The sequence below is a fragment of the Pristiophorus japonicus genome, chromosome 11, assembly GCF_044704955.1.
Source record: "Pristiophorus japonicus isolate sPriJap1 chromosome 11, sPriJap1.hap1, whole genome shotgun sequence".
Lineage (NCBI taxonomy): Eukaryota > Metazoa > Chordata > Chondrichthyes > Pristiophoridae > Pristiophorus > Pristiophorus japonicus.
This window is the reverse complement of record NC_091987.1, coordinates 623,464-637,605: the sequence shown is the minus strand read 5'-3', so window position 1 is coordinate 637,605 and position 14,142 is coordinate 623,464. Positions and strand designations below refer to the sequence as shown.

The 14,142-nt window shown below is 47.6% G+C and overlaps 1 protein-coding gene across 1 annotated transcript in view; it reads right to left on the bottom strand.

Moving 5' to 3' along the window:
- The window catches only part of ripk4 (receptor-interacting serine-threonine kinase 4), a 61,879-nt gene extending 47,950 nt beyond the window's left edge, over nucleotides 1–13,929 (bottom strand). The window contains exon 1 of the mRNA XM_070893206.1: nucleotides 13,665–13,929. Within this exon, the coding sequence (XP_070749307.1) occupies nucleotides 13,665–13,846 (182 nt within the window). The 5' untranslated portion in view covers nucleotides 13,847–13,929. The remainder of the gene's footprint in view (nucleotides 1–13,664) is intronic.
- Between the last annotated feature and the right edge of the window lie 213 nt (nucleotides 13,930–14,142).

Genomic DNA, 14,142 nt, shown 5'->3' with positions numbered 1-14,142 from the left:
GGCAATGCAGCGTATGTGCTCAGTTGAGCAACGCGCCCAGAGAGGCACCACTAAGTTTGTGGTCCTGGCCCTCCAGACCATGGTCGAGGATCCATGTCGACTATGCGGGCCCGTTTCTCGGTAAAATGTTCCTGGTGGTGCTGGATGCTTTTTCAAAATGGATTGAATGTGAAATAATGTCGGGAAGCACCGCCACCGCCATCATTGAAAGCCTGAGGGCCATGTTTGCCACCCACGACCTGCCTGACATACTGGTCAGTGACAACGGGCCATGTTTCACCAGTGCCGAATTTAAAGAATTCATGACCCGCAATGTGATCAAACATGTCACCTCGGCCCCGTTTAAACCAGCCTCCAATGGGCAGGCAGAGCGGGCAGTACAAACCATCAAACAGAGCCTTAAACGAGTCACAGAAGGCTCACTCCAAACCCGTCTGTCCTGAGTACTGCTCAGCTACCGCATGAGACCCCACTCGCTCACAGGGGTGCCCCCGGCTGAGCTACTCATGAAAAGGACACTTAAAACCAGACTCTCGCTTGTTCACCACAACCTGCATGATCAGGTAGAGAGCAGGCGGCAGCAACAAAATGTAAACGATGGTCGCGCCACTGGGTCACGGGAAATTGATCTGAATGACTCTGTGTATGTGCTAAACTATGGACATAGTCCCAAGTGGATCGCGGGCACGGTGATAGCTAAAGAAGGGAGTAGGGTGTTTGTAGTCAAACTAGACAATGGACAAATTTGCAGAAAGCACCTGGACCAAACGAGGCTGTGGTTCACAGACTGCCCTGAACAACCCACAGCAGACACCACCTTTTTCGAGCCCACAACACACACCCAAAGGATCAACGACACCACGCCGGACCAGGAAATCGAACCCAACATGCCCAACAGCCAGCAAGGCCAGGCTCACCCAGCAGCCCTGCAGGGCCAACAACACACCAGCCCAGCGAGGGCACAGCCAACACACCAGAACAGACATTTGTACCGAGGCGGTCCACCAGGGAAAGAAAGGCTCCTGACCGCCTCACCTTGTAAATAGTTTTCACTTTGACTTTGGTGGGGGAGTGATGTTGTGTATCTGTAAAGCATGCCCTCCCATGTTCCGCCACCAGGGAGCGCATCCCCTGAAGTCCCAAGGGATCCCAGCATCCCTTGGGAGCACTGAATATAAGTCGGTCCCTAAGGCCTGTTCCTCACTCTAGAGTGTCTTAGTAAAGACTGAGGTCACTGTTACTTTAACCTCCCTGTGTGCAGACTCATCTGTGTTAGGAACACAATACTCCCCACTGACACCTGGGAGTCCCTGACCAAAGATCGCCCTAAGTGGAGGAAGTGCATCCGGGTGAGCACCTCGAGTCGCATCACCGAGAGCATGCAGAAACCAAGTGCAGGCAGCGGAAGGAGCGTGCGGCAAACCAGTCCCACCCTCCCTTTCCCTCAATGACTATCTGTCCCACCTGTGACAGGGACTGTGGCTCTCGTATTGGACTGTTCAGCCACCTAAGGACTCATTTTAAGAGTGGAAGCAAGTCTTCCTCGATCCTGAGGGACTGCCAATGATGATGGTATTTATATAGTGCCTTTAACTGAGTAAAATGTTCCAAGTCGCTTCACATGTTAAGGAGATATTAGGGCAGATGACCAAAAGATTGGTCAGTTTTAAGAAGCGTCTTAAAGGAGGACAGAGGTAGGCAGAGAAGTTTAGAGAGGGAATTCCAGAGTTTAGGGCCAAGGCAGTTGAAGGTACGGCCAGCAATGATGGAGCGATGAAAATCAGGGCGCTCAAAAGGTGAGAATTAGAGGAACGCAGATATTTTGGGGGGTTGTGAGGCTGGAGGAGATTGCAGAGATAGGGAGGGGGAGACCATGGAGGGATTTGAAAACAAAGATGAGAATTTTAAAATTGAGGCATTGCTTAACCAGGTGTCAGTAACATATAAAAACAACACCACCAGGTACGTCGCAGAAGTGTAATTGGACAAACATTTACATTGAGCCAGTGCGCCAGTGCAGCCTTCGGTCGCCTGAGGAAGAGAGTGTTTGAAGACCAGGCCCTCAAAACTGCCACCAAGCTCATGGTCTACAGGGCTGTAGTGATACCCGCCCTCCTGTATGGCTCAGAGACATGAACCATGTACAGTAGGCACCTCAAGTCGCTGGAGAAATACCACCAACGATGTATCCGCAAGATCCTACAAATTCCCTGGGAGGACAGATGCACCAACGTTAGCGTCCTCAACCAGGCCAACATCCCCAGCATCGAAGCACTGACCACACTTGATCAGCTCTGCTGGGCAGGCCACATTGTCCGCATGCCAGACACGAGATTCCCAAAGCAAGCACGCTACTCGGAACTCCTTCACGGCAAACGAGCCAAAGGTGGGCAGAGGAAACATTACAAGAACACCCTCAAAGCCTCCCTGATAAAGTGCAACATCCCCACTGACACCTGGGAGTCCCTGGCCAAAGACCGCTCTAAGTGGAGGAAGAGCATCCGGGAGGGCGCTGAGCACCTCGAGTCTCATCACCGAGAGCATGCAGAAACCAAGCGCAGGCAGCGGAAGGAGCGTGCGGCAAACCAGTCCCACCCACCCCTTCCCTCAACAACTATCTGTCCCACATGTGACAGAGTCTGTGGCTCTTGTATTGGACTGTTCAGCCACCAAAGAACTCACTTCAAGAGTGGAAGCAAGTCTTCTTCGATCCCGAGGGACTGCCTATGATGATGATGACATTGAGCCAAAAGTTCTAGGTTATTTTTTTGGAGCTATTTTTGGCATTAATCAGCTTTTCTGAGTTTTGTAGGTTGGCATGTATAGGATTGGGATGATGGCGGTCCCTTGATACGGCTGCTCAGTGGAGCAGTGTGGTGCAGTCACAGTAAGCTTGGTGGTTGGGGGTGGGGAAAGAGACACCTTTGGTTTCAACAATCAGTACTGATGGTCTGACAGCTGAGTCACTGATCAGACAGTGAGTTCGAGGAATTGACACGAGCACCATGTACAATCACCGAGCTTCAGTAATCCCCACTGTGAGTGTTCATTTAGCTTCCTCACTCTGTTGAGCTCAGTAAAACCCCACCTGGCAGCACGCTGTGTTACTGACTGCATCTGTACTGATGTTAACCCTAAAACCGCCAAGTCCCCTTAATACCTAGTGCGTAAAAGGCACTGCCCACTGAAGAGCAAGTCACATGGACTGTGCCAGCTGTGGCTCAGCTGGTAGAGTCCACTCCTTGGAGTCATGAGGGTTGTGGGTTCAAGTCCCGTTTCAGAGACTTGAGCACAAAAATCTAGGCCGACACCTCAGGGCAGTGCTGAGGGAGTGCTGCACTGCCAGAGGTGCCGTCTTTCAGATGAGATGTTAAACCGAGGCCCCGTCTGCTCTCTCAGGTGGATGCAAAAGATCCCATGGCACTATATTGAAAAAGAGCAGCGGAGTTATCCTCGGTGCCCTGGCCAATATTTACCTCTCAATCAACATCCCTAAAACAGATTATCCGTTCATTATCACATTGCTGTTTGTGGGAGCTTGCTGTGCGCAAATTGGCTGCTGCATTTCCCACATTACAACAGTAACTACACTTCAAAAAGTACTTCATTGGCTGTAAAGCGCTTTGGGTCGTCCGGTAGTCATGAAAGATGCTATAGAAATGCAAGTTTTTATTTATTTCTTTCGGAAGGTACAGTATTTGTACTTGCCCCGCAGAGAGCGAATCATTCAGTAGTTAGCTTCGGGTTCAGGGAGACCGTTTACAGTGGATTTTACAAATTGGTCTGAAACCCGTTAACGTTATGATGTCACGATGCGCGATCGATTATGTCATTCTGCTCAGAGTGCATGGCACACGAAAGTTTGTAAAGCTACTGAATATCATGAAGCAATCTTACCCACCATGCTAGCAAAATTCCAGAAGTTATCTCACTGCACTGTGCACTTTTAACCTGGGATTTCAGAAGACTAGGTATAAACTGCAGTGTGGGATCCGCACAGTGCAATGCACTCCAAGAACACCTGCATTAGTCCCCACTTACACACCAGCTGTAGCGTCACAGCTAAAGAGTTCCCCCTTCACGCTAAAGTTAGTGTGTAAAAGCAACTGTAGCTAGTCTCAGCTGGATGAAACACGATGGAAAAACCAACCTCCAAAACCAGCCAGACTTTCCGCCCTGACTGTTGACCCCCTGCACCAAAGCACACACTGGGCAAGGACAGGACCGGGCCTGGTTATGATATCCCAGGACTTGAATAGTCTGCCAATACTCGCTGTCCAAGAATGCCCACTTGGGTGAAATGCCAGGGAGCTGCCTGTGGATTAGCACCTAAGCAGGAGACAATGTAGGTGTGCGGCACTACATTTTGGGAGGAAGAATAAGGGGGCCGCATACTCCTTGGAAAACAAGTGTCAAAATGGGGTAGAGGAGCAGCTGGATCTGAGGGTACAGATACAAAAATCACTTAAAGAAGAGATAAGCCCACAAAAAAGGCAAATAAAGCATTGGGGTTCATTTCTAGAGAAATAGAATTGAAAAGCAAAGAAGTTTGTTCGACTTGTGTAGAACCTTGATAAGACCATGCCTGAAGTACGGTGTACAGGTCTGGTCTCCATAATATAAAATGGATATAGCGGTACTGGAGAAGGTACAAAAAAGATTGACTAGAATCATACCAGAAGTGAGAGGTTATACCTTTCAGGAAAGATTGAACAGGCTCGGGTTCTTTTCTCTGGAAAAGAAATAGCTGAGGGGTGACCGGATAGAGTTTTAAGATTATGAAAGGGTTTGAGAGGATAGACATAGAAAAGATGTTTCCACTTTGCAGGTATGGGACCAGAACAAGGGGCCATAAAGATAAGATAGTTACTAATAAATCCAATAAGGAATACATAAGACACTTCTTTCCTCAGAGAGTGGTTGAAGTGAGGAGTGTCAATGCATTGAAGGGTAAGCTGGATAACTCGAGGGAGAAAGTGATATATTGGTGGGGTTAGAGGGTGCAACAGAGGTTCACTAGACTGGTTCCTGGGATAAGGAGAGATTGAGTAGACTACACCTATATTCCCTAGAGATAAGAAGAATGAGTGGTGATCTAATTGAAACCTACAAAATTCTTAAGGGGCTTGACAGGGTTAACGCTGAGAAAATGTTTCCCCTGACTGGGGAGTCTAAAACACAGGGTCACAGTCTCAGAATAAAGGGCCGGCCATTTAGGACAGAGATGAGGAGAAATTTCTTCACGCAAAGGGTTGTGAATCTTTGGAATTCTCAGTCATTGAGTATATTCAGGACAGAGGTAAATATATTTTTGGGAACTAAGGGAATATGGGAATAGTGCGGGAAGGCAGAGTTGAGGTAGAAGATCAGCCATGATCTTATTGAATGGCGGAGCCGGCTCGAAGGGCCAAATGGCCTACTCCTGTTCCTATTTCTTATGTTCCTATCATGGGGTACGGCTCCACAAGCAACAGCAGCCTCCTGGAACCTCCCCCAAGGGTCCATCCATCGTGTGCGAGTCTAGACAGCACTTGGCGTTTGGCTATTGCACCACAGAGGGCATCGCAGTTCCACCTGATGCTGGTGCTACCCCACATCTGTAATCTGAATTTCCTAGCCAGGTGGGGGGGAAAGCAGCCAAGTTCTGGGAGGTACTGACTGTTAAAGAGGAGACAACACGAGAACAGCTGTTTTGACGGAGCATCAAACCACAAACCTTTGTTTAGCTCTAATGTAAATAAACAGATCTGTGCGCCCCCAGCAGGATTTAAATAGCCAACATTTATTGGAATGTGTGGTATCATTTTTAAATTATTCATTCAGGATATGGGTGTCGCTGGCAAGGCCGGCATTTATTGCCCATCCCAAATGGCCCTTGAGAAGGTGGTGGTGAGCCGCCTTCTTGAACCGCTGCAGTCCGTGTGGTGAAGGTGCTCCCACAGTGCTGTTAGGGAGGGAGTTCCAGGATTTTGACCCAGCGACCATGGAGGAAGGAACACAATATATTTCCAATTCAGGATGGTATGTAACTTGGAGTGTTCCCTTGTGCCTGCTGCCCTTGTCCTTCTAGTAAAGGTCGCGGGTTTGGGAGGTGCTGCCGAAGAAGCCTTGGCGAGTTGCTGCAGTGCATCTTGTAGATGGTGCACACTGCAGCCAGGGGGCGCCGGTGGTGGAGGGAGTGAGTGTTAAAGGTGGTGGATGGGGGGCCAATATCTTATCCAACACTCTTCTTTCCTTCCTTTGGTACATGGTGCTATCAAGAACATGGTCTGCCTTGAATCCTCATAGGATTGAATCAAGGTTTAGAACACAATAACATAAGAAATAGGAACAGGAGTCGGCCATTTGGCCCCTCGAGCCTGCTCCGCCATTCAATAAGATCTGATCTTGGCTCAACTCCACTTCCCTGCCCGCTCCCCATAACCCTTGACTCCCTTATCGCTCAAAAATCTGTCTATCTCCACCTTAAATATATTCAATGACCCAGCCTCCACAGCTCTCTGGGGCACAGAATTCCACAGATTTACAACCTTCAGAGAAGAAATTCCTCCTCATCTCAGTTTTAAATGGGCGGCCCCTTATTCTGAGACTATGTCCCCTAGTTTTAGTTTCCCCCGAGTGGAAATATCCTCTCTGCATCCACCTTGTCGAGCCTTGTCTTATATGTTTCAATAAGATCACCTCTCATTCTTCTGAACTCCAATGAGTATAAACCCAACCTATCTTCATAAGACAACCCCCTCATCTCTGGAATCAACCTAGTGAACCTTCTTTGAACAGCCTCCAATGCAAGTATATCCTTCCTTAAATACGGAGACCCAAACTATACGTAGTACTCCAGGTGTGGCCTCACCAATACCCTGTACAGTTGTAGCAGGACTTCTCTGCTTTTATACTCTATCCCCCTTGCAATAAAGGCCAACATTCCATTTGCCTTCCTGATTACTTCCTGTACCTGCATACTCACTCTTTGTGTTTCATGCACAAGGACCCCCAGGTCCCTCTGTACTGCAGCACTTTGCAACTTTTCTCCATTTAAATTATAATTTGCTTTTCTATTTTTTCTGCCAAAGTGGATCACCTCACATTTTCCCACATTATACTCCATCTGCCAAATTTTTTGCCCACTCACTTAGCCTGTCTAGATCTCTTTGCAGATTTTTTGTGTCCTCCTCACAATTTGCTTTCCCACCCATCTTTGTATCATCAGCAAACTTGGCTACATTACACTTGGTCCCTTCATCCAAGTCATTAATATAGATTGTAAATAGTTGAGGACCCAGCACTGATCCCTGCGGCACCCCACTAGTCACTGTTTGCCAACCAGAAAATAACCCATTTATCCCGACTCTCTGTTTTCTGTTCGTTAGCCAATCCTCTATCCATGCTAATATATTACCCCCAACCCCGTGAACTTTTATCTTGTGTAGTAAACTTTTATGTGGCACCTTATCGAATGCCTTCTGGAAATCCAAATACACCACATCCACTGGTTCCCCCTTATCCAACCTGTTCAAAGAACGCCAGCAAATTTGTCAAACACAATTTCCCTTTCATAAAACCACGCTGGCTTTGCTTGTTTGAAATTTGCTTTTCCAAATATCCTGCTACTGCTTCCTTAATATTAGACTGCAGCATTTTCCCAATGACTGATGTTAGGCTAACTGGTCTATAGTTCCCTGCTTTCTGACTGCCTACTTTTTTCAAATAGGGGCGCACTTATACAGCTCACTTCACAACCTCATGACTTCTCCAAAGGCAGTCAATGAAGTTTTTTTGGAGTGTAGTCACTGTTACAATGTAGGAAATGCGGCAACCAATTTGCACACAGCAAGCTCCCACAAACAGCAATGTGATAATGACCAAATAATCAGATTTTTTTACTGACGTTGATTGAGGGATAAATATTGGCCCGGACCCCAGGGATCGCTCCCCTGCTCTTCTTCAAAATAGTGCTATGGGATCTTTTACATCCACCTGAGAGAGCAGATGGGGCCTCAGATTAACGTCTCATCCGAAAGACAGTACGTCTTATAGTGCACCTAGATTTTGTGCTCAAATCTCTGGAGCGGTGTTTGACCCTTCTGTCTGATTCAGGGGCAAGAGTTCTACCCACTGACCCATAGCTGGAGCCAAACTAGTGTTCTATGTAGGTTTATTATAATGTCATGGCTTTTGTATTTTATGTTTCTATTTATAAATCCCAGGATCCCATTTGCTTCATTAACTGCTTTGTTAACCTGTCTTGTCACCTTCAAAGGTTTGTGCAGGTCTCTCTTTTCTTGCACCCCCTTTAAAATTGTACCATTTAGTGCGTGTGGTCTCTCCTTATTCTTCCTACCAAAATGCGCTGAATTTCATCTGCCATGTGTTTGCCCATTCCACCAGCCTTCTTGAAGTCTAATTCTATCTTCCTCAGTGTTTACTACACTTCCAAGTTTTGTGTCATCTGCAGATTTCAAAATTGTGCCCTGTACCCCCAAACCCAAGTCATTAATGTATAGCAAAGCAGCAGCACTGAACCTTGGGGAACACCACTGTGTACCTCTCCAGTCCGAAAAACAGCCATTCACCACAACTCTCTGCTTTCTATTCCTCAGCTACTGACCCTTTTATCCCAAGGGCTTCAATTTTGCTAACAAGCTGAATATGTAGTACTTTATCAAATGGCTCGTGAAAGTCCAGATACACAACGTCAACTGTACTGCCCTCATCCACCCTCTCTGTTACCTCATCAAAAAACTCATTCAAATTGGTCAAACACGATGTTCCCTTAACAAATCCATGCTGGCTCTCCTTTATTAGTCCAAGTGCCGTTAATTTTCTTCTGGACTATTGTTTCTAAAAGATTCCTCACCATCGATGTTAAACCAACTGCCTGTAATTACCAGGTTTATCCTTCTCCCCCTTTTTGAACAAGGGGCTAACATTGACAATCCTCCAGTCCTCTGGCACCGTCCCTGTATCCAAGGAGGATTGCGAGGTTGTGGTCAGCACTTCTGCAATTTCTACCCTTACTTCCCTCAGCATCCAGGGATGCTTCCCATGTGACTTATCCACTAAGTACTGCCAGCTTTTCTAGTACCTCCTCTTTATCTATTTTTATCTCATCCTGTATCCCGGCAACCTCCTCTTCCTTGGTAAACACCAATCCAAAGAACTCATTTAGCAACTCAGCCACGCCTTCTATCTCCAACAAAAGACCTCCATTTTGGTCCAACAAATGGCCTGTACTGGGATCGAACCCTCAACCTTAGCATTATTAGCATCACGCTTTAATCAGCTGTGCTAACTGTCCATTCATGTATCCAACATAAGGAGAAATTAGCACAGGTGACCAAAAGCTTGGTCAAATTTTAAAGAGCATAACATAAGAACATAAGAATTAGGAACAGCAGTAGGCCATCTAGCCCCTCGAGCCTGCTCCGCCATTCAACAAGATCATGGCTGATCTGGCCGTGGACTCAGCTCCACTTACCCGCCCTCTCCCCGTAACCCTTAATTCCCTTATTGGTTAAAAATCTATCTATCTGTGATTTGAATATATTCAATGAGCTAGCCTCAACTGCTTCCTTGGGCAGAGAATTCCACAGATTCACAACCCTCTGGGAGAAGAAATTCCTTCTCAACTCGGTTTTAAATTGGCTCCCCCGTATTTTGAGGCTGTGCCCCTAGTTCTAGTCTCCCCTACCAGTGGAAACAACCTCTCTGCCTCTATCTTGTCTATCCCTTTCATTATTTTAAATTTTTCTATAAGATCACCCCTCATCCTTCTGAACTCCAACGAGTAAAGACCCAATCTACTCAATCTATCATCATAAGGTAACCCCCTCATCTCCGGAATCAGCCTAGTGAATCGTCTCTGTACCCCCTCCAAAGCTAGTATATCCTTCCTTAAGTAAGGTGACCAAAACTGCACGCAGTACTCCAGGTGCAGCCTCACCAATACCCTATACAGTTGCAGAAGGACCTCCCTGCTTTTGTACTCCATCCCTCTCGCAATGAAGGCCAACATTCCATTCGCCTTCCTGATTACCTGCTGCACCTGCAAACTAACTTTTTGGGATTCATGCACAAGGACCCCCAGATCCCTTTGCATCGCAGCATGTTGTAATTTCTCCCTATTCAAATAATATTCCCTTTTACTGTTTTTTTTCCCCAAGGTGGATGACCTCACACTTTCCGACATTGTATTCCATCTGCCAAACCTTAGCCCATTCGCTTAACCTATCTAAATCTCTTTGCAGCCTTTCTGTGTCCTCTACACAACCCGCTTTTCCACTAATCTTTGTTTCATCTGCAAATTTTGTTACACTACACTCTGTCCCCTCTTCCAGGTCATCTATGTATATTGTAAACAGTTGTGGTCCCAGCACCGATCCCTGTGGCATACCACTAACCACCGATTTCCAACCCGAAAAGGACCCATTTATCCCGACTCTCTGCTTTCTGTTCGCCAGCCAATTCTCCATCCATGCTAATACATTTCCTCTGACTCCGCATACCTCTATCTTCTGCAGTAACCTTTTGTGTGGCACCTTATCGAATGCCTTTTGAAAATCTAAATACACCACATCCATCGGTACACCTCTATCCACCATGCTCGTTATATCCTCATCTTAAAAAGGAGGAGGAAGAGGTGTCGAGGTTTAAGGAGGGAATTTCAGAGCTCAGGGCCGAGGCAGCTGATGGCATGGCCACCAATGGTGACACAATGGAAATTGGGGCAAAAAGGCGGGCGTTTCATTTTTATTGAGTTGAGAAGTCCCCAAGGAGTTTCAACCCCTTCCTTGGAGGTCTTCATACTTCAGTTATTCCCTGACTTTAAAATTCTCATCATGTTTTCAAATCCCTCCATGGCCTGCGCCCTTCCCTATCTCTAATCTCCTCCAGTCCTACAACCCTCAGAGATCTCTGCGTTCCACCAGTTCTGGACTCTGGCTCTGATTTTCACTGTTTCACCATTGATGGCCATACCTTCAGCTGCCTAGGCCCTAAGCTCTGGAATTCCCTCCCTAAACCTCTCCGGCTCTCTAACTCCTTTTAGATGCTCCTTAAAACCTACCGCTTTCACCAAGCTTCTGTGGCTTTATGTCAAATTTTGTTTGAGAACGTTCCTGTGAAGTACCTTGGGACATTTTACTACGTTAAAGGCGATATATAAAAGCAAGTTTTTTTTATAAATAGGAGCAGGAATAGGCCATTCGGCCCCTCGGTCCTGCTCCGCCATTCAATAAGATCATGGCTGATCTACCTCAACTCCACTTTCCCGCCTGATCCCCATATCAGCCTTGAATATACTCAACAAATCAGCCTCCACAGCCCTCTGGGGTAGAGATTCACCACCTTGTGAGTGAAGAAATTCCTCCTCATCTCTGTCTTAAATATCCGACCCCTTATCCTGAGACTGTGCCCCCTAGTTGTAGACTCTCCAGCCGGGGGAAACAACCTCTCAGCATCTACCTTGTCAATCCCCTTCAGAACCTTCGATCTTTCAATGAGATCACCTCGCATTCTTCTAAACTCCAGAGAGTGTAGAGTTGTTGTTTGGAACAGTGGCATGAAGCAAGATAAACAGAGGAGGAGGATAGCACATGGAGCCTGGGGGCAGGGAGGGCTCTCCATTTCATTGCTGCTTCACCGTCAGCATCATCATCATAGGCGCTCCCTCGAAGCGAGGATGACTTGCTTCCACGCCAAAAAAGGATGAGTTGGCAGTGTTTCAATGAAGGACCTGAACTACATTCTGAAGGGTGGAAGATGCCTGTGTGTGGATTGTTTAACGTGGGGTGACCGTTGCACACCAGCCACCACACGGGCTTGACAGAGCGAGGTCTTGGTCCAGTGGCAAGGATTAACCAGGACGACTGGAGACCAGCACTGCTGCACGGACCTAGTGCACACACATATCGCAGTGTGGGCTGGGCCCGTGCTGCCCCTGGGCCCCTGGCCCTGAACTCACACCTCCCCTGGGCCCCAATCACATCCCTCTACAATCTCTCGCTGCTCCTTCGCCCCGACCTCGCCGCTCCTGCTGTACCTGCCCACGCTCCAATCACCGACCTGGACCTTGCTGACGTCACTCTTCGCTGCGGGCTCGCGCTGTACCTTGCCGCGGTACCCTGCCACACTGCTCCCTGAGGGGGCCTCCATATAGCTCGGACCTGCCTCTGGTGTTCTCACGCAGGTTGGGGCCTCCTGCTATGGATCGCTGCTGTCTCGCACTGACTATAATTAACAGATTAAGGGGGCTGTTATCTATAAATGAATCAACTGGAGTCTACAGAAGTCTGGCTGAGATGAATACTCGTTAATGGGGTGTTTTGTTCGATGTCTGTCTGGAGCACGAGGAGGGCCAGTCTCCCTCATGCTGTAACACAATAGAAGAACGGGGGGGAAAAAGTAAAAACAAGCCGGCGGCAAAAGAGTTAACCGCTGCCCTGAATAGCCGAGTGGGTTAAAGGCCTGGTGTAATACAGCAACAACCTGCATTTATATAGCCCCATTAGCACAGTAAAACATCCCAAGTCGCTTCACAGAAGCATAAATCAGACAGACATTGACACACAAGGAGATATTAGAACAGGTGACCAAAAGCTGGATCAAAAAGCGAGGATATAAGGAGCGTCTTAAAGCAGAAGAGAGAGAGAAGTAGAAAGAGGTTTAGGCAGGGAATTCCAGAGCTTGGGGCCAGGCAGCTGAAGGCACGGCCACCGATGGAGGAGCGTTGAAAATCAGGGAGGTACACGAGGAGATCTCGGAAGCCATATAGACCATAAGATTTGATCCTGTGCAACGTGAACTGATCTGGAGGGGAGGAGGGAACAGTCAGCTAGGGCACATATTCCGTGACTCCAGCTATGAATACATGTATATCCTCAGGGCAGGACAGGCTTATACTTGTCTCATTAGCCCCTCCATAGTTGATTATATCTGGTTGTGCGAGCACAGACAGCCAACTGGGACAGATACCAGATGAACTGTATCTGTCCTGGGGAGGAGGAGGAATGATAAACTGCGGGGGATACACTTGCTGATGTCGGAACAGATCCAACAATCATTAATGGGATCTTTATTTCGATGTCACTCTGTGATATGAATTTTACGGGAAATCAGTCCATTCACACTGTAAACTTCAGACCCAGAGCGCGCGCACACACACACGCACAGACACAGACACAGACACAGACACAGACACAGACACAGACACAGACACAGACACAGAGACACAGACACAGACACAGACACAGACACAGACACACACACACACACACACACACACACACAGACACAGACACAGACACAGACACACACAGACACACACAGACACAGACACAGACACACACAGACACAGACACACACACAGACACAGACACACACACACACAGACACAGACACAGACACATACAAACGCACAACAGCAGAAACAGGAACAGGAATAAGCCAAACAGACAGGAGAAGAGTTAAACAGAAAGTCATGCTCCGTCTACACTGCCTTTACCTGCAACATTCTTACTTGATGCAACATTCTCACTTATTATCGTCAGCATGGCAGGCGATTTTAAAAACACACTATCAACACGGCAGTTTAACAACTGACGCGCTCATCACCAGGAGCTTCCAGCTCTTCGGCTGTGAATACAAGACTCAAGTCAGCAACTTACTTCTCGTCTACATGGAGACTCGGGGGACACTTGATGGCCAGCCATGTTTTCCAGTTAACGTGACGAACCTTGTAAACCTGCCCAAAACCACCCGATCCAACTTTTTCCCAGCTCACAAACTCATCGGAGTCAAAGGTCCTCAGAAGTCCCATTCCCCAGGAGGCCTTCTCCTGTTTCTCCATAGTTTAAAACCTTCCTTTCAGGTTCCCCAAAAGAAAAAGCTCCTTCTTCTCCCGGCTGGTGTGTGAGTGTTTGCGTGTGTCTCCTTTCCTTCCTTCCGTCTGTCAGTAATATCTACTGCTCAATCGGTCTGGTCAGGTGTGTCCAAGGTGTTCATTAACTCAGTGCTGACATCACTTCCTGTTGCAGCACGAAGGTTACCCACCCTTCAGGAATTCGCAGGCCTCTCCACCCCTCCCCCCACAGGCTTCCAGCACTGAACACTCAGTCCAGCAAAAGCAGACTTATTCAATGCTCC